At 58.0% G+C, this 19,623-nt stretch overlaps 2 protein-coding genes across 7 annotated transcripts in view; one reads left to right on the forward strand and one right to left on the reverse strand.

The window, feature by feature from the left end:
* The first annotated feature begins 140 nt into the window (after nucleotides 1-140).
* On the forward strand, nucleotides 141-10,884 carry CAPN12 (calpain 12). The gene is given in 22 exon segments (XM_032486091.1): nucleotides 141-377; nucleotides 824-893; nucleotides 1,100-1,218; nucleotides 1,405-1,538; nucleotides 2,267-2,435; nucleotides 3,220-3,294; nucleotides 3,368-3,453; nucleotides 3,523-3,597; nucleotides 4,253-4,416; nucleotides 4,502-4,653; nucleotides 4,655-4,735; nucleotides 5,214-5,225; nucleotides 5,422-5,630; nucleotides 5,815-5,857; nucleotides 5,948-6,007; nucleotides 6,525-6,582; nucleotides 6,959-7,029; nucleotides 7,132-7,194; nucleotides 7,824-7,902; nucleotides 10,164-10,280; nucleotides 10,378-10,436; nucleotides 10,515-10,884. Coding segments are annotated over 22 exon segments (2,160 nt in total). The 3' UTR covers nucleotides 10,542-10,884.
* Nucleotides 10,885-11,364: 480 nt separating this feature from the next.
* ACTN4 (actinin alpha 4) overlaps nucleotides 11,365-19,623 on the reverse strand; it is a 70,118-nt gene continuing 61,859 nt past the window's right edge. For 2 of the 6 annotated variants that reach the window (XM_006172453.3, XM_006172452.3), the window contains exons 13-21: nucleotides 17,550-17,658; nucleotides 17,195-17,335; nucleotides 16,926-17,108; nucleotides 16,698-16,832; nucleotides 15,441-15,620; nucleotides 14,478-14,624; nucleotides 13,212-13,277; nucleotides 12,444-12,602; nucleotides 11,365-12,334 (exon numbers count right to left, since the gene is read on the reverse strand). In XM_006172453.3, coding sequence (XP_006172515.2) covers nucleotides 12,176-12,334; nucleotides 12,444-12,602; nucleotides 13,212-13,277; nucleotides 14,478-14,624; nucleotides 15,441-15,620; nucleotides 16,698-16,832; nucleotides 16,926-17,108; nucleotides 17,195-17,335; nucleotides 17,550-17,658 — 1,279 coding nt within the window. In that variant the 3' untranslated portion in view covers nucleotides 11,365-12,175. Of the gene's footprint in view, nucleotides 12,335-12,443; nucleotides 12,633-13,211; nucleotides 13,278-13,581; nucleotides 13,663-14,477; nucleotides 14,625-15,440; nucleotides 15,621-16,697; nucleotides 16,833-16,925; nucleotides 17,109-17,194; nucleotides 17,336-17,549; nucleotides 17,659-19,623 lie in introns of all 6 variants that reach the window. The other 4 variants (XM_032486089.1, XM_032486088.1, XM_006172450.3 and 1 more) reach the window with 3 other exon arrangements.

Consider the following 19,623-nt stretch of genomic DNA (forward strand, 5'->3'; position numbering starts at 1 on the left):
CCACAAACCGTCAATTAGTATTAACGAGGGAAGGCTCCTCACTAAAGACCCCCCACCTGGGCTCTGATGGAGGGGATGGCCCCACCCCTATGACTCAGGAGGTTAAAGGGCCTGGAACCAGCCTGTGAGCCAGTGTCCTGATGGCGTGTGGAAGCAGGAGGGTCACCATTCAGCTAGTGAATGAGGAGGCAGGGCCTGGAACCAGGGTCCCGAAGTTTTTTCGGGGCCAGAACTACAATGCAATCCGAGCAGCCTGCCTGGATGAGGGAATCCTGTTCCAAGATCCCTACTTCCCTGCTGGCCCTGATTCTCTTGGCTATAACCAGCTGGGACCGAACTCGAAGAAGGCCAAAGGGGTGGAATGGAAGAGGCCGCATGTAATGTGTGGATGGGGGCTGGGCTTCTGGGCCTGAGGGAGGATGTGGTTGAGGGGCTGGGCTCCTGGGTCTGAGGGAGGAGGATTTTAGGGGGCTGGGCTCCTGGGTCTGAGGGAGGATGTGGTTGGGGGGCTGGGCTCCTGGGTCTGAGGGAGGAAGGGGCTGGAGGCTTGGATCTGAGGAGGAAGGTCTGGGAGTTCCGACTCCTGGGTCTGAGGGAGGAAAGGTCTCTGTGGGACTGACTCAGAGCAGGCTCAGCCATCCTGGGTCAAGGGAGGACCAGGGAGGCCAAACACCTGTCCATAAGCTTTACAAGCCTCTTCTGGGGTTGGAGGCACTCATTACTCCGGAGCACTGAAGGCAGAAGGGGACCCAGGCATCTGACCTCCCAGTTGCTTCTTTCCTCCCCTTCCTGGCTGAGGCCTGGAATCCCCCATCACTCCTAGGAGTTTTGTGCTGAGCCCCAGTTCATCTGTGAGGACATGAGCCGGACAGACGTGTGTCAGGGGAGCCTGGGTGAGACCACTGAACCCATGCTGAGCCCATAGGTCACGCAAGTTGCAGCTGGGACCCTGACAGCCCTGCCCTCAGCCTCCCTCTGCCCCGCCCCCAGCCCCTCAATCTATCCCTGTCCCTGCCTCTGTCTCCCTCTCAGTCTGTTCTCTCCTCGCGCTGTCAGTCTCCCTCTTTCAATCCTCACCCATCCTAGCTCTTCCTCCCAGGTAACTGCTGGTTTCTTGCTGCCGCTGCCTCCCTCACTCTGTACCCCCGACTCCTGTGGCGGGTGGTCCCCCCAGGACAGGGTTTCCAAGATGGCTATGCAGGTATCTTCCATTTCCAGGTAAAGCACAGTTCCTCTGTTCAAGCCTCGGTTTCCCCCATGGTGACACGGGTTGCACAGTTGACACTGTCTCCTTGGGGCTGTAATTCTTTGGCTGGTACAGCAGGGTCAGGGTCAGAGGTGGGGGCCCAGGCAGGGTCGGAGGTCAGGAGAAGCTGAGCCCGGCCCCACCCCTTCTCTCACCAGCTCTGGCAGTTTGGCCACTGGGTGGACGTCGTGGTGGATGACAGGCTGCCCGTGCGTGAGGGGAAGCTGGTGTTCGTGCGCTCAGCTCAGCGGAACGAGTTCTGGGCCCCACTCCTGGAGAAGGCCTACGCCAAGTAAGGACCCCAACCCCCCCAGTGCCAACCCAAGTCACAGCCAGCTGGCCAAAGGGGACCCTCAGAGCCCCCTGGCTTCTGGGATCCTCCAGACACCCCACCAAAGATCTCCAACCAAGGCATGGCACCCAGGACCCTAATGTCACACCATCGCCTAAGGACCTCCAAGTCAGAAACCCTTCCCTCCATCAGCATTTACACAAAATCCTCCTAGAGCCCTGCCAAATACCCGTATTTCTGAAGGAGCCTGAGATCTCATGTATCAGGCCCCAGAGTCACCAAGTCTAAGATTGACCCCTCACTAGGGAACCTGTAATCTCAGACAATCTCTCCATCAAGAAACCTAAGGCACCTCTGAATATTGGATGTAATCCCCAGGACTCTCAAAGCTTGGCTTCCTCCAATCCTGCAGCTCTGAAATCCCTGACAAGCCCCATCGGGATCACCCCCAAAGCAGACATCTCCCAGAGACTCAGTGTCAGACTCAGCCCCTACGAAGCCCAGAATTCTGACAGAGGTTTCCTGTGACCCCCAAATCATGCAGTGCCAGTGGCCCCAGGAGCCACCAGCTTGATTTCCAAGGGCTTCCAGAGTGTGCGCACCTCAAGAGTGTAGAAATTCGGGATAGACCATGGGGAAATTTGTGGACAGAGGCCCCCCACATCTCAAGGGTTGCCCGAGATACACCCACATGCCTCAGACACCCCACCCCAAACCTGCTCCCACAGGCTCCACGGATCCTATGAGGTGATGCGAGGCGGCCACATGAATGAGGCTTTTGTGGACTTCACAGGCGGCGTGGGTGAGGTGCTCTACCTGAGGCAAGGCACCCCAGGCCTCTTCTCCGCCCTGCGCCATGCCTTGGCCAAGGAGTCCCTTGTGGGCGCCACTGCACTGGTGAGAGAAACTCCCGCGGAGACCCCCACCAGGACCGGAGCACAGTCACAGGTGGGAGGGGCTGGTGCCCTGGGTCCTTCTCTCTGCTTTCACTGTTGGCTTATTCTCGCTCACAAATCAAACACGAGCAAGTCAAAAGAACGTTTATTTGCTCTCAAAACTAATAAGCTTCAGGCACAGCTGGATCCAGGTGCTTAGTGGATGTTGTGAATGTGTTTTTCTATTCCTTGTTCTAGATTAGCTTCACTCACAGGCAGGCTTTCCCCTCATGGACACAAAAATGGCCCCCACAGCTGTGGGATCCTCCTACCACCCTGGGGGAGGTGTGTAAAAAAAAAAGTGCCTCTTTCTAAAAATTTCAGCAGAAGTCCCCGGATTGATTTTCATGGGCTTAGTTTGGGTCCTATGTTCATCTGTGACCCAACCACATACTCATTTATTCACTGAGTCAGTCTAACTCATTTATTCATTTACTTAATCCTCTACTCAGTTACTGACTGTCTTTGTCTTTTGTGCTTCTCTGTCTCTTTCCCTGTCTGTTCTGTATCTTTGTCCCTGTGTCTCTGTTTCTCTCCTTTTTAAATCTATTTTGGTCTCGTCTTCATCTGCCTCTTTCCTTCTCTCTCCTTCTCTCGCCAACTCCCACACCCTGTCAGAGCCCCGTGCCATTCAGTTAGGTGCTCTGGGTGACTTCTAGCTGTGGTGACAGGAGGTGACGATGCAGAGAGGAGCAGCCACCCTCCTGTCCCCCAATATGGCTCACTGTCCCCTATCCTCTGCCCAGAGTGATCGGGGCGAGTACCGTACTGAAGATGGGCTGGTGAAGGGACACGCATATTCAGTCACCGGCACACACAAGGTGAGGATCCCCCAGGGGTGGGCTGGCAGGAGGTGTCCAAGCAGCCACTCCCCACTGACCACGCCTCCATTAGGTGTCACTGGGCTTCACCAAGGTGCGGCTTCTGCGGCTGCGGAACCCGTGGGGCAGTGTGGAGTGGACCGGGGCCTGGAGCGACAGGTGGGATGGATCTGGGGGAGGGGGGAGGCTTAGCCACACCCACCGACCCCTGACACCCAGTCTCCCCAGCTGCCCACGCTGGGATGCACTCCCCACGGAGTGGCGAGATGCCTTGCTGGTGAAAAAGGAGGATGGCGAGTTCTGGTGAGTGGGGCAGCATCCTAGGCCTGCCTCTGAAAAGGGTGCTAGGCCAGTGGGGTTAGGGAGCAGGATGAGTCCTGCTTGAAGGGACATGGGAGAGGTTCACGGGGATGGGTTCTAACAGGGAGGAACTGCCCATATCCATGGTAATTTGGAGGTCAGGTTCTATCTGGGGAAGTCGAGGAAGAATCAGTAGTAATATTAGGGAGATTTGGAAGCATAGTCATCTTTGGAGGGTTGAAGGGGGTGGGAAAAATTTAGGGCAACTGGAGGAGGCTTGGTGACATCTGGGGCATTTCTTGAGACGCAGCAATACTGAGGGGCTGAAGGATACTTGTTGGTGATAGAGTCTGAGGGTCTTAATATTTGGAGGTTAAAGGCAATTTGTCAGTATTTGGAGGAAGTTTGTGGATCTCGGCTATGTGTGGGGCATTTCTGAGGACTTGGAGAAATCTGGGGGAGCCAGAGAGCTCTAGTTTGGGGGTCATTTCTGGAGACATGGTATTATTTGGGGGAACTGAAGTGTATTTGGCAACATTTAAGGAATTTAGGGAGCTTTGTGATGGAGATTCACTTCTGGGGTCTTGAGATATTTGGGAAACTGGGGCCCTGGGGAGGTAGGGGCTGGGGCAGGGTCTGACTGCCTGCCACTGTCCAGGATGGAACTGCAGGACTTCCTTCAACACTTCGACACCGTCCAGGTCTGCTCGCTGAGCCCTGAGGTGCTGGGCCCCAGCCCGGCTGGAGGTGGCTGGCATGTTCACACCTTCCAAGGCCGCTGGGTGCGCGGCTTCAACTCTGGCGGGAGCCAGCCTGGTGCCGGTAGGTGAGGCCTGGAGGGGGCCCTGAAGGCAAGCAAGGGGGACTGTGGCAGGCTGGGTAACCCTCGATCTTTCTCTTCTATTAGAAACCTTCTGGACCAACCCCCAGTTCCGGCTGACGCTGCTGGAGCCTGATGAGGAGGAGGAGGAGGATGATGAGGGGCCCTGTGGGGGCTGGGGGGCAGTGGGGGCACGAGGCCCTGCACGGGGGTGCCGCATCCCCAAGTGCACTGTGCTCCTTGTCACTCATCCAGCGCAACCGGCGGCGACTGAGGGCCCAGGGCCTCACTTACCTCACAGTGGGATTCCACGTGTTCCAGGTGGGACCCTGGGCTGAGCAGAGGCAATAGGGAACAGAGAGGCATGGAGGGGCCCTGGGCCAAGGGGGACCCGCAGGGGCAAGGAGGGGATGGGGAGGCTGAGGGGGTAGAGGATGGGGGCCAGGGGTTAGAGACAAGACACAGCTGAGGAAATGAGAGGGAGGGGGTCAAGGAGAGGCTGAGGGGCTAGGGGAGGGCACAGAGAGAGGCTGGTGGTCAGAAGGGCAGGGGGGAGGGGTCAGGAAGGAGTCAGAGAAATGGCTAGGGGCTGAGGATCAGGGAAGGGACGGAGGAACAGAGAAGGTACTTGAGGGCACAGTTGGGAGTGAGGGTCCAGGAGGGGCTGGGTCAAGGACTGAGGGGAAGGGGCTTAATGAGGGGTGGGATGGGAAGAAAAGAGAGGGTGGGGTGCCCAGGGGACTCTGAAGGGTGGCCACCTCCCCCTGGCCCTGATTCCCCTTGCTTTTCCTTCTTACAGATCCCAGAGGAGGTGGGTCTCATATGGGACCCCAGACTCCATCCATCACTGAATAAGCCCCAGGGGCTCAGACAACCTGGGGGCCTTGGGGGCACTTGGAGTGATGGGTGATGAGTGGGTTTGGACAGGGTGGTCTGGAGGGTGCGGTGGGTTGGAGGCCACGTGGGGTGAACTTGGGGGGTCATGGTGATGCTGCCTTGTCCCCCAGCTGCTGGACCTGTGGGACTCCCCGCGCAGTCGCGCACTCTTGCCGAGCCTGCTGCGCGCAGACCGCTCGCGCTTCTGCGCCCGCCGCGACGTGAGCTGCCGCTGCCGCCTGCGACCCGGCCACTACCTGGTGGTGCCCAGCGCGGCCCACACCGGCGACGAGGCCGACTTCACGCTGCGCATCTTCTCTGAGCGGCTCCACACCGCCCTGTGAGCCAGGCACCCAGCCCCGCCCCGCCCCCGCCCCGCCCCTGGGATCCCCAGCCCCACCTGCGTGGGTCAGCCCAGGGTCCCCTCAAAACCCAACTTGAGTCTTAGCTGAGACCCGCACACCCCATATCCCCAGCAGCGGGGTGAGCAGCCCCCTCCCCCATCTCTCATCTGTAATTTGCAGGGAGATTGATGACGTGATCAGCGCTGACTTGCATGCCCTCATGGTGAGGGGCTGCTGCGGAGGGAGGGGTGGGGAGGATGGTGTGTGGGAGGGAATCCTCTTGGCCAGAACTAAACTCCCCCCACCCCCACAGGTCCCCTACATTCCCCTGGAGCTGGGATTGGAGCAGCTGTTCCTGGAGCTGGCAGGAGAGGTGAGGAAGCTGGGCAGGACAAAGCAGGTCCCCTCCCTTCCTTCTCCCTCCCCTTGTCCCCCTTTTTCATCCTCAACATCTCATTTTGCTTTCGTTTCTGTGCTTAAATCTCCTGACTTTTTCTCAAAGTGCTCTCAGCCCTTCTCTGCCTCAACGCCTTTGCTCAATCTGTACCCTAAGCCTTGACTGCTTTCTCTCCCTTCACAACCCCTGTGGGGCTAAGACCTCATCTTTCCAATGTGCCCTTCTCTGGAAGCTCTCCCAGACCCTCCCCAGGCTGGCCAGCTGCTTGCCCTGCGTGTCTCCCACAGCCCACTGCTTCTCCATTGCAGCCCTGATCACTCTGGGGACAGGCCTCTCTCCCTCCCTCAATTGTGAACTCTGAGAGGGCAGGCCTGTGGCTCTCTGTCTTTGCTGTGTCTCCAGCAATGCCCAGCATGCTGTCTGGGCTGCCCCAGGCTGTTTGTTGAATGGCTGCCTGAGTGAACAGCCTCACAACTGGCTCTCTCCTTGCCAGGAGGAAGAACTCAGTGCCCCTCAGCTCCAGACCTTATTAAGCATTGTCCTGGAGCCTGGTGAGTTGGGGACCAAGAGCTGACCCCATGGAAGCCCCCATGTGTGTTCATCCATGATGCTGCTACAGTCAGGTCATGGGAACCCTGGGCTCAGCCTGGTGGCATCTCCCCAAATGTGGGTCCTGTGGCAGGACCTGTGGGCCAAGGCCATGGCCACTCAAGTCCCCCTTCCTCTAAGGGAGAGTCAGGGAGTGTAGCTGCCGTGAGCACAGACTGAGACCCCCCTGCCTGGATTCAAACCCCAGCTCTGCTAGTTGCCAGCAGTCACATGGCTCTCTGCACCTCAGTTTCTATAAAATGGGGATAACAATAATCCTGGCACTTACAGTCATGGCCCATATGCAGGAAGTGCTACTTTTTTGCTTTTTTCCTATAGCCAGGACCCATGCTCGGAACCCCAGAGAAATCGGGCTCAGGACCTGTGAGCAGCTGCTGCAGTGTTTTGGGGTATATGATGGGGGCCGTGCCTGGGTTAAGGGAGGATGGGGATGTGGGGAACTCTGCTTCTCTTCTGGGAATATTAACCTTAACCAGATGCCCCATTCCCAGCATGGGCGAAGCCTGGCCCTGCACCACTTCCAGCAGCTCTGGGGCCACCTCCTGGAGTGGCAGGTAAGGTGGGGAGCTGGGGAGGGCCACCTCCTCCTGGACGGAGAAGGCTAGCGGGCCCCAGAGGTGAAGGGGGAACTGGACCACACCACACCAACCAACTTGGAGGGATCTGGCTGGGATGTCCCTGCCTTGTCCACCATTTTGTTGTCCCTCCAGGTCCAGGGGGGCTAAATAGCTCAGGGATGAAGAGCAGACTCTGGTCCTGGGTTGGAATCCTAGCTTCTAGCTTAACCTTTCTGGCTGTGTGACCTCAGGCAAGTCAGCTGTCCTATGAGGGGCCTTTGCTTGTCTACCAATAGAAAACACTAATTCCCACCTCTGTGGATCCCTGAGAGGAGAAAATGGTCCCAGGCCCCCCTACACTAGAAGTGATAAGCCACTATTTGTTGAGCCCTCACTACGCCCTTTGTGGGTAGAATCAGCCTGTCCTCACCGCAACCTGGTTACTGCTGTTACTATTCCTCCCACTTTACAGACTGGGAAGGAGGCTCAAAGTGGTTAAGCTGCTTGCACAGGACAAGCAGCGAGGAAGAAAGGGAGCTGGGGTGGAAGCCCAGGCTGTCTGGCTCCAGGGCCCCCTTTCGGCCTCCTTCGGGGGCTGGGAGGCTGACCAGTACCTCCCCTTCCAGGCCGCATTTGACAAGTTTGATGAGGATGCCTCTGGAACCATGAACTCCTATGAGCTGAGGCTGGCGCTGAATGCGGCAGGTATGGACAGAGGACCTTGGGATCTGGGAGGACGGGCCTGCTCCCCCTCCTACCCCTTACTCCTACCCTACCAGCCACAAAGCCCGCACCTTAGTTTGCTGCCAGCTCTTGGCAGGGACTGGGTGACCCTGAAAGAGGCCACGTGGGGAGAATCCCCAGGGGAGAGGGGCCACGAGAGAAGCATGGGCCCAGGATGGCACTGAGGGGAGGGGGGCCTTCCTGGGGGAAGGAGAGAGGATGGGCTTGGAAGCTGGTGTCTGAGAAGCCCTGGCCCCCAGGGCCTCATGTTAGAACATCTGGGACTCCTGGAATCCTTCGGTGGCCCTGGGCACGTAAGTCCACCACCTGGAGCCTCCATTTCCCTCTCTATAAGAGGAGCTTGTGGAATGGAGCCCACAGGGCCTAGTGCTGGGGAATGCAGCTTCGGTTACCTCGCATCAGAGAATACGAAGGAAGGCTCCTGCTGAAAGGCTGTTCTTCTGGGAGACATAGAACCTCCCATTCCATTTGTGTGCGAGCACAAGATCCTAGCCAAGGAGCAGAGCCAGAGATCAACTTTCCTGGGCTCTGAAGTAAGTTAGAGAAGTGCCTGTGTGATCTGTCCCCTACCCGACCTTGTGTGGAGGGTTGGGGAGTGGCTGGGATGAGACACAGAACTCCCAGACCCCTACCCAACCCCAGGGCTCATCTGCTACAGCAACAGGAAGGGTGAGACGTGGGGAGACGGGAGGCTGGGGGTGACTGTGATCCGGAGTCTGAGCGGCAAGGGAGACCCTAGTGGAGGGAGGTCAAAGGTCCAAGGAGGTACAAGACAAGAAAGGAACTCAAGATAGAAGGGGGAGATGGAGTCAGAGAGAGAAGATTGGGAGATGTGACCCTTAGAAATGGAGTCCCAGGTGATCAGAAACGGAGGCGAGAGAGGATGGGGGGAAGATGGAAGGTTTGTACTGTTCACTCAATGTTACCGAGTGCCTGGGACAGGCCTCGTGTTATTCTAGGCAGAAGAAAAGTGGACTCAAGGAGCTGATGTTCTGGTGGTGCAGACACACAGCCAAGAAGGAGAATGTCTAGGTCAGGCGGTGATAAATGCTATGGTGGAAAAAGGAAGCAGGCCACGGTGCTGGGATACACAGTGGGTGGGGTGCGGGTGGCGGCAGGGCAGTCAGGGATGGCCTGTGAGGGCTACCAGGTGGCCAGGGACAACAGGGGCCCTGGGGATGGGTAACCAGGTCATGGTCACTAGGGCCCAGTAGACTAGGTAACGGGTTTCACAAGAACTGGGGGCCCCGGGAAGGACCCCGTACCAGGCAGCACAGGACATGGGAGCGTCTGAGAGCAGTCTAAGGAAGCGGACACCTCCCATGGAAGGAGAGAAATGCCAGAGCGGGCAGCTGAGGGGCTCCTGGCCCCTTCTCAGGTCCTTCTGCCTCCGCTGGCCAGGGCCTCCCACAGCCCTGGGCACAGCACCACCTCCCCTTAATTCCTGAGGAAACATAAATGCCAGAAGGGGAGTGAACTCTTGGAGGTCACACTGCCAGGTTGAGGCCACAGGCCCCCGGGCCAATTGTTCAACGGCACCTAGAGTAAGGGACAGTGTGTGACAGCACCTGACAACTACTTGTTAAAATGACTGGTGCACAGAATAGGGGGTAAAGATGGGCTTGAGGGGGTGGGAGCCCGTGAAATTACCCTCAGAACTGTGTTTATGTGGACATGTGGGGACAGAGGAGAGTCACCCTGCAACCTGGGGTCTGGGAGGGTTACCTGTGACCTGGAAGGGGAATCACTGCTTTTAGCTTTTAAAAGTCAGTTGAGATTCCTCATCAGATGATTTCTAAACTTTAAACATCAGCCCTGGTGTGGAGCAGGGAGTGACAGTCCATATGGGACTGACCAAAATGCTTTGCTGCACAGAAACATTCTCCAGTGTCCATTAGCAGAAGTTCTGCAGAGTTTAAAGGAATGATAATACTGGCATAATTATTCTGTGTCAGACACTGTCCTAAACTCTCTATGTGTAACTTCTTCACACAATCTTATGGGATTAGGGCTGTCAAAGTTCCCACTTGACAGATGAGGAAACTGAGGCCCAGAGAAGAGAAGGGAGCTGCCCCTGGCCACATAGCTGGGGTGAGGCAGAGCTGGGATTTGAGAGGTGGGAGAGGCCCCCATGGTGTGTCTTCCCTGGGGAGTCAGAGTGGGGTGAAACACTGAGGCGGGGTTCAGGGGGGCAGCCCAGGCTCAGAGGTTGCCTCCCCCAGGCTTCCACCTGAACAACCAGCTGACCCAGGTCCTCACTAGCCGCTACCGGGACAGCCGTCTGCGTGTGGACTTCGAGCATTTTGTGTCCTGTTTGGCCCAGCTCATCTGCATCTTCCGTGAGTGACATGCCTGGTACAGGTGGGGCAGAGGTAGGACATCTCCATGGCAGGGGGACTAGGGAGGTGGGTGCTCACGTCGCCCCTCTCTGCACAGGCCACTGCAGCCAGCACCTGGATGGGGGCGAGGGGGTTGTCTGCCTGACCCACAGACAGGTGAGCCTGGGCTGGAGGGAGGGTGGCTCGGGAGTCTGAGAGTCCCCTGCCTCACATCTGCTGTCTTTTCCCGCCCAGTGGATGGAGGTGGCCACCTTCTCCTAGGACCTCAGCACAGGAGCCCCTGCAGCTGGAGGCGGGAGAGCTGCTGGGAGCCCCACCCTTCCCTTCTCCCAGCCTGGACTGGGGTTTATTCTACAGGGAGGGGGCTGATGCTCGAACATTAAGCAGAGGTTCAGAGCATGACCGTGGGAGGCAGCCTGCCTGGGGTTGATTTCTGGCCCTACCACCCACCAGCTGGGTGACAGTGGGCACAGTCACTGCACCTCTCTATGCTTTGCTCTCCTCACCCGTAAACGGGCATGGCAACAGCACCTTCCTCGTGCAGGCTGCGTGAGTTAGTGCGTGTCACACCCTCAGAATGGTGCCTGGTCCAGGATGGGTCCCCAGCAGCACTCTTACTTCCACTCACTCAGGGGAATGGGGACCGCGGCACTCCCACCCCCCACCTCGCTCTGGGAAGAGGTGCTCTTTCATCCGTCTCCTAAGGAGTGGAGAACAGAGACAGGAGAAGAGAGGACACTGTAGGACTCCTTCTTAAAAATATTACATGTTTTATTATCCTGTCCCCAGAAGGGTGGTTTATCCAGAAACCGAGAAAAAAATAATCAGAATAAACTCAAAAAAGGGAGGGGAGGGGTAGCAAAACCATCCACTAACAGGCAGCTAGGCCAGCAGCCCACCCTTCACCTCAGGAGGGTCCCCAGAGACCCAGGCCCGACGGCAGACAACAAAGAGGAAGGGGCTGGGAGGGAGTGGAGCAAATCAGCTACATCTTCATTATGAGCAAGAGGCGGCAAAGATATGTTGCTAGGTGAATATATTTATATAATAAATCCGTAAGTTAATAAAGTAAATAGTAATTCTCTGAAAGTTTTTAATTCTTTTTTTTTATAGTTTTTTTGTGGTTGTTTTGTTTTTTATATTTTTGTTTTTGTTTTTTTGGGGTTTTTTTTTTGGTCCTTAGAAAAATCTGAGAGATATGCAGGTCCAGACAAAGCAAGGTGGGGGGGTGGCTGGGGGTGAAAGGCTGGTCTGCCCAAACCCACTCCTCTGTTGCAGAAAAGAGGGGGACTGAGCTGCACCCCCTCATCTCCTGGCGATGGCAAATGAGGGGAGGGGAGCCAGGAGCAGGTAGGTCCTCCTTCCTGCCGGGCAGCTGTGGCGCCCTCTGCTGGGCCCATCATAGGCCTGGCGGTTCCTGGACAAGGCACGTCGGGCTTTGGCCTGGATGTGGGAGGCCTTGAAGGGACTTTGGGGCAAAGGAAGAGGGATGGCTGGGGGAGGGGGTGTTCCCAGGGCTTGGAGGGGACCTGTTTTGCTGTGGGGACACAATGTCCCCTCCACATAGTTAAAAGAACAGAACAAAACAACACATCATATATATTTACCAGACCAGAAGCGCTGACCCCGGAAGTCTCCCTTACCCCCATCCAGGGGGAGGGGGAGAGATCCTCTTGGCCAACTGACAAAGAGAGAGGAGAGAGCCTGCCCCAGCCCCTCCCTGCCCACCCCGCCCCCCAGAAAGGACTGACAGAGAGTGCTTTGCATAGATACAGAGTCAGAGGAGCAGGGCCAAGGAGGCCCTCGCAGTGGGGAGAGGGGCAGAAGGACTCCCCTAGCCCCTCCTGGAGGCTGTGAGGAGGGGGTGTTCGGTCAGGGTTTCTCTGGGTCGGGGCTCACAGGTCGCTCTCGCCATACAGGGCTGTGGAGAAGGACTTATAGTCGAGGGCACCAGGCACGGCATCAGGGCCCTGGTACGGCGCCATGCGGGCGATGCAGTACTCAGCCTGGTCGGGGGGCAGCTCTCTCCGCAGTTCCTCGGCTGTGATGAAGTTCTGCGGGCGGCACGGCAGGACTCTGGGCCACCCACAGACACACACAGGCCCACCCAGCCCCTCGTGCCCCATCCTGGTGGCGAGGGCCCCTCCCAGGTGTCTTGCTTACCTTGTCCCCTGCCAGGACCTTGAAGGAGGCGATGACCTGGTCGGCCGTGTCTGTGTCAGTGGTCTCTCTTGACATGAAGTCGATGAAGGCTTGGAAGGTCACAAGGCCGCTGTGGTTGGGGTCAACCACGCTCATGATGCGGTTGAACTCGGCATCGCCCTGTGAAGGGGGTGGGTGGGGGACAGGGTCCTTTGAGAGGGGCAGGGTGGCCAGGCCCAGCCCGATGGATGCTCTCTGGATAGAAGTGGGCCAGGAAAGCGGGGCCTGACCCTGGCGCACACGCCACTGAGGGTCTTGGCTGCCTAGGCCAACAGTCCCATGCGCCCCAGGCCTGGGATGTGCACCCTCCAGTCCTCCCCTCCCACATTTCTGGGAAGTGGGGAGTTGGGGCGTGGATCAAACAGGTTTACTGCTCCTCAGCCCCGGGCTCACAAGTTAGCTCTGGAGGGCGGGGAGGAAAGAAAGAAAGAAAGAGAAAGAAAAGGGGAGAGAGCCGGAGGCCTGACCTCCTCTCCCCAGACACTTCCAGGAAAGGAGGTGGGCGGCTCAGGGAGTCATCGGAGGGACCCCAGCCCAGCAGATGCAGCAGAGGAGGAGGAGGGAGGAGAGGCCGTGCTGCTCTGGTGGGGGAGTGTCCCCGAGGACGTGGAAACTCTGGAGACGAGGCGGTGAGGAGGAGGGAGGAGGGGGAGGCGGCACGAAGAGGAGGAGGAGGGAGGGAGGGGAGAGGAGAGGCACAGCAGCAAGGGGGAGGCAGAGGCTGCATACCAGGCTGTATCCTGTGGAGATAAGCAGAGCCCTGAAGTCATCGGAGTCCATGCTGCCTGTCTGCTTCTGCTCGAGGACGCAGGGACAGCAGAGGAGGCCGGGCCCAGAGTAGGCAAGAGGGGCCGCCCCATGTGCACAGCAGGGAAACAGGACAGTGGCAGGGAGCGGGGGAGATAGAGGCGGTCCCGAGAGACCAGGTAAGGGGGAAGGTGTCCAGAGAGACACAGGGAGGGAGGAGGCAAGAGAGCCGGTGAAATGGCACACATGATGGCAAGGGGTGGGATGGCCGGGGGGAGGGGAGACAGAGAGAAGGAGAGAGAGAAAGAAGAGCAGTTAATGCCACAGTCCACTGGGGCCCAGGGGCGCGTACCTGCCGGTCGTTCTCCACGTCGTAGCCCAGGCTGATGAGGCAGGCCTTGAACTCCTCTGGCCCCAGCGCCCCGCCGTGGTCCTGCCGGGCGGGCGTCCGAAGGCAGGTATGTACCAGGGGTGGTGTGGAGACCAGGCCGGCACAGAGATGGGGAGAGGGGCCAGGGTCACATGCAGAGGGCAGGGTGGGGGACACACATGTGGGAGGGAAACACAGAGTTAGAGGTGACGTGGACAAGGTGATGGCCAAGGTGGGGCAGGTGGAAGGACGTAGGTGGCCTGGAGGGCAGTCAGAGGCCTCCTCCCACCTCCTCTGGGTGGGAGCCGAGTGGTGCTAGATTGAGGCTTGAGTTCCAGGACTCCTGGGAGGGAGCAGGGAGCTCTCCTGGCCTCCAGGATGTGGGGTAGGATAAAGGGGATTGCACGCCCTCCTACATGGGACCTTAGGCCCCTGCTCACAGAAGGCAGCCAGATGACACTTCAGGCCCAGCAAGGCAGGTGGGGACGGGGGCAAACTAGCACTCAACATCCTCTAAAGGGGCTGCCAGACCAAATCTGAATTTTAAGAACACAGTGTGTATGTGTGGACCCAATTCCCGGGTGTGCTGGGACCTAGTCTGTTCAGGGTTGCATCAGCAGGTGGGCAAGGATGCACAGCCCCAGGGGCAGGGCTTGGGACCACCCTTTGTCCTCCCGAGGGAAGCTGCCCACGCTGTGGGTCAAGGTGACACTCCTCTGTGCCCCCTTCAGTGGCTGGGGCCTGGCCAGCCCCTGTGAGTGGCCTCTGATACTCAGCAACTGTGATGTGAATGGACGGACAGATGCAAAGACAGAGAGGGCGAGGTGGGAAGTGACAGTGGGGAGGGAAGACACCAGGGGGTGGAGGGAGCTGCTCACCTTGTCAAAGTGGTTGAAGGACGCCCGGAACTCCTGCATCTGCTCCTGGCTGATGCCCTTGGCATCGCGGGTGAGGATCTGGTTCTCCACCTCGTTGATGGTGCGGGCGATGGTGGTAAGCAGCTGCTCCCAGCCCACGCGAATGTGCTGGGGAGGGAGGAATGAGGGCGTGAGTGTGGGCTGGGCCAGGTGGGTGCGGGTGCTGGGATCACTGTGGCTATAGCTGAGGGGGGCTTGGAACTGGGTTCTCCTCACATGGTGGGGGTGTGGGTGTGTGGCCGGAAATCAGGCTCACCCTAACTCTCTCCCAAATGCCAACCCAGCCCCACCCATGCTCTCCCATGCGGCTCATCTGCACAAGGGGACACGGGCACGGCGCCTGCCTACTGCCTCCGCCAAGCAGTGGGGCTGCCATCACATTGGTATATGTCCCAGTGATGGACAGGCAGAGGACCGCGTCCTGATACCCGTGCCAGGATCCACATGAAAACTGCAGAGGTTGTTGGGCAACATTTAGCTTTCTGGGGTGGGAGAAAACCCACATTTTTTGGTGGTATCTTTGGATTTGTATGGTGTTAAGAGCTATCACCATGGACAATTTCAGGCTGCCACTGTGACGACAGCCAGCCCTGGCACTTTAACCTGTGGCGCTCAGCTGGTGTTCAGGACTCCCGCATATGCTGGTTGGATCTGTGTCAGGTGAGGACAAAACTGCTGAGGCCACACGGGGGGCAGGCGCTGCCCACCCTCACAGCTCCCCTGGGAGCTTGTCCTGCTGCTGGAAGAGGGAAACTGCTTTTTCAAAAACACGTAAACATTTGGTCTAGTCTTTTAAGTTAGAGTGAAAGAAGACAGCAGGCAGCCGACACCTCTTCTACAGACACAAACCATTTACAATAAAGGCCTGGCCTGCGCTACTTCACGTCAAAGGGAAAGCAGGGCCGGGGCGCATGGTGGGTGTACCTCCATGGTGTAGTTGGTGTGCTTATTGTCGAAGATGAGGGCCTCCTGGATGAGCTGGTGCTGCTGCTCCAGCAGGTCCAGGTTCGGCTTGTAGTCCACGATGCTGCGTTCGTACTGCTTCAGGTGGCTCAGCTGGTCCTCCAGCGTCCCGTTCATCTCGATGGAGATGCGCCCGATCTCCTGCACAGAGGGTGGTGCTGCTGAGGGGCAGGGCTGACGGACACTCGGCCACCACCAGGAACAACTCCTGTTGCTGGCCATCTCACTGCCGGGGTGCCTCCAGCCTGGGGCCTCTGCCCAGGGGCCCCCTCCTGGAAGGCCGGCTGTCCCCTCCAGTCCCACCCTCCAGTGGAACAGCAGCCACAATGCAGAGTTTCTGTGCCAGTGCTTCTCAGCTGTAACCTCACTGCACCCCACTTGACTCCTTGTGAGGCCCAAGACTGGGACATGCCTATTCTGCACAGATGGAAACTGAGGCCCAAAGAGGGCAACTTACCACAGTAAGAGGCAGGGCCGGGATGGGCACCCAGGCCTGGCCAACTTCAGAACTCCTGCTCCTGACCACGAGCACCCTGTGCCTCACCACCCACAGTGGCCACCTGTGCAGCCTGCGCTGAGCCATGAGGCTGACCTGCCCAACCGTCTCAGCCCTGCCATGAATCTCAGTGAGGCTTCTCTGGTCAGCACGGTGCCTGGTGCATAGTGAGCGCTCATTAAATGGTGGCCTGCATCGCAATCGGCATCTTTACAAACCCTGCAGCTGGGTCATGCGGGAACTAGTGAGCACTGGGGAGGGCCTGAGCTCAGACCAACTTGGTCACAGCTACAGCATGAGCTACAGTGCTCATGATGGGGCTGGCATAGAGCAGCGTCCTAAAGCATTTGCAGAGGGATGGAAATAACTGTTTTCATCCCCTTTTAGAGATGAGAAAACTGAGAAGCAGAGGTTAAACTGTGACTGACCATCAGTCAAGGGCAGAGTCAAAACTCAAACACACCTCTACCTGACTCCTCAGCCAAGTTTCCCTCTGGAATCTTATCAACCCCCCTAATTAGTAGAATCTTATCAACCCCCCTAATCCCACGAGGCGGTCTGGGCTCTCACAGCTGGGACCCAGATCCACCAGGCCTCCAAGTCTGCTGGCCCCAGGGAGCACTAGGGACCTCCCACCAGTGGGGGACAGCCTCCTGGTCTTCCTCAGCTCTGCCCTGAGAGATTCTCCTGGGCCCAGCAGGGCTGGGTTGACAAGCCCTCACCTCCATCTTAGTCTGGATCCAGGGCCCTACGATGTTGGCCTGGCTGGCAAACTGGCGACGGAGGTGCTCATTGGACTGCTGTTTGCTCTGCTCCTCCAGGAGGGCATGATCCCGCTTGGGCACCAGCTGCTGCACCTGGGGGTGGGGACACGGGCAGGAGCAGTCAGGGTGGGGCCCCCTTGCCTGCCAGCCCTGTCCTGGCCCTGCCAGTGGGTGGGTGCCACCTACTTTCTCCCACTTGGAGTTGATGATCTGGGGGGTGACGGTGGTGTAGGGGTTGCTGCCTGATAGCTTGATGTGGTTGCTCTCGGCAATCCTCTGGGCCTCCTTGTGGATGGCCAGGATGGCCTCCCGTTCCCTGTCGGCATCTGGCAGAGTCGACTTGAACTGGTCGTGGGCTGAGATCAGGCCCTGAGTGTCCAGGGAAGAGAAGGGTGAGGGGCAGCCCAGGCCCGAGGAGGCCCCAGGAGCCACGAGAAGGGCGGGCAGGAGCGGACCTCGATCTCCTCGATGGTGTGGACGATGAACATGTCCTGGAGGTCCTCCATGGCACTCTCCATCCAGTTGTTGAAGGGGGCTGCCCGTTTGGCGTACTCCAGGTGCAGCTGGTCAATGGTCTCCAGCTGCTTCTCTGTTTTCTGGTGTGTGTGTTGGGAGGGATGGGGACAGAGGAGGCAGGTCAGTCGGGGTGCATGGTGGGGAGAGGTCTGGGGGCACCAAAGGGTCAGGGTGTATCCCCTCTGGGTGGGTCAGGGGAAGCTGGAGGGTTTAAGCATCGTCCACGCTGCCCCAGCAGCCCTGAGGGCAAGGGGGGGCAGAGAGCTCAGCAGGTGGCACCACCCTCCTCCTCACCTCCAGGGCTTCCCTGCGACTGTGGGTCAGAGAGCCGAGGGCATCCCATTGGTCGCAGATCTTCTGGCAGCGGGTGTTGACGTTGTGGGAGTCGTAGTAATCCAGCTCGCTGTGGGCAGGGCAGAGGGTGATGAGACCCAGCAGGGGGCAGTCAAGGATCTGCTGGACCCACCCACCCACAGTGTGTCCCCGGCCAGGGTACCAGGGCACAGCAACACTTAAGGACAGTCTCCATCAATCACCCGTCTGGTCCAAGGCCGGAGGAATTGGGGGGCGGGAATACCAGAGGTGGCAGGGCTTCCTGCTTTGCTCTGTCACTGGAAGCTGACTCAAGGCTCCCAGAGTGCGGTCCTCAATCATGCCTGTATTGGGACTTTTTCCATTTAAAGAAAGTCTAGCAGAGAACACTGGTTAGAGAATAAGGCTCCGGGGCCAAGTTCCCCGTGTGGGAATGCCGGCTCTCCGATTTTGTACTTGTGTGATCCAGGGCGGTTGTAATTCTCTCTGGATACCTCAGTTTTCTAATCTGTGAAACGGGGGTGGGGTTATTGTGGAGACCAAGTTACTTAATGCATGTAGAGTGCTGAGAGTGCCCTTGGCCCCCAACAGGTAAAAAGCAACAATTATTTATTAAAGGTTGTGTACTTATTTTGATGGGTATTAAGAAAAAATATATAAATAGCCTGCAATCTCATTCAAAGTAATTAACAATATATTCAAGAAAAAAAAGTGAGCTGATTAGGGAATGGGCATTGTTATTATTGGAAAGACTGGGGTTCAGGAAAAGACGGTGCTGATACAATAGTTCCTGGCCCCCTGCCCCCTTTCCCTCTAATCAGCCCCAGGATTCCCTTCTGGGGCCCAGACACTAGGATACTCTTAGTGGCACCTACGGAGGTGGTGTACAGGCGAAACCTTGGGGGTCTGGTGAGGGGTGGGGAGCAGGGAACAACTTGGGGGAGGAATAGGACATAGGGATCATCTCACCTGCCTAGTGAGCTAGGTGGGTGGGCAGAATACAGGGGCTGGGGGAGGAGCAGGGGGCTGCTCCAGACCAGGGCCAGGCGGCCTGGGCTCCATCCCCGTCTTACTCCCTCCCTAGCTGTGTGATGCTGGGCAGGCCCCTTGGCTTCTCTGTGCCTCAGTGTGCCTCAGTCCCCACTCTGTAATGTGGGACTGCTGTGGGGTGAAATGAGCTGGTACACACAGAGCATCATTCTTGTTAATCAACGATCAGCCTGGCTGTCCATTCCAGGCTCTTGCTGGCTGGACCTCAGCCCTCTGACTCATCTTTAGGGGAACGGACAGCACCCCAAACAGCCCTCCCTTTCTCCTCCAGGCAGGGCTACTGTCCAGAAAGCTGCCTCAGGGACCGCTTGTTCCCTGGCTCAGGGTAATGGGTTTCACATGGCTGTTCCCCAGTGCCTGAGAATTAGGCTGGCCTAGGATTTACTCCAAGTCTGTTTCCCACCAGCTTCCAGGGGCTCGCCTGTCAATGGGGGGAACCTGCCAGCGTTCCACCCCCTGCAACCCCTGTGGATGGTGGACATTTGCATCTGTGACCTCACTCTTCTTGGCCTGGGAGTGCCAGGTACAGGGGTTCCCAACAGTGCCAATAAGGACGCTGTGTCTCCGGTACTGTGGAAGGTCCATGGTACTCCTGCCTCTGGGTGAGCAAATGGGGAACCCCCAAAGCAGCTGGGCAGTGTGGAGAGAGTGAGTCAGGGAGGAAACTGGCCCTGTCCGGCATGGGGCTCCACCAGGCATCACTGCTGGGCCTCAGGCTTGTAGGAACAGGCAGAACTTTGGGGATAACTGTGGCAGGATGGGGGGTGTCTGGAAAGGGCAGTTCCAGCCAAGGATCCTATTTTTGAGCAGACAGCTATTTTGGGAGCCCTGCCGCCCCTCCAGGGCCTGTGGATTTTCCATGAAGTAATGGCCTGGCCCTCCCACTCCCTAGGCCCTGCCTGCTGCTGGCCGCTTTGCTGGTGGAATAAGGCCCCCTTTCACTGGCTCTGGAGGCTTAGTGTACTAATTGTGTGCACAAGTTTATCTGACTGGGGCGGGGAAGGGA

The sequence above is a fragment of the Camelus ferus genome, chromosome 9 (genome assembly GCF_009834535.1).
Source record: "Camelus ferus isolate YT-003-E chromosome 9, BCGSAC_Cfer_1.0, whole genome shotgun sequence".
Taxonomy (NCBI): Eukaryota; Metazoa; Chordata; class Mammalia; order Artiodactyla; family Camelidae; genus Camelus; species Camelus ferus.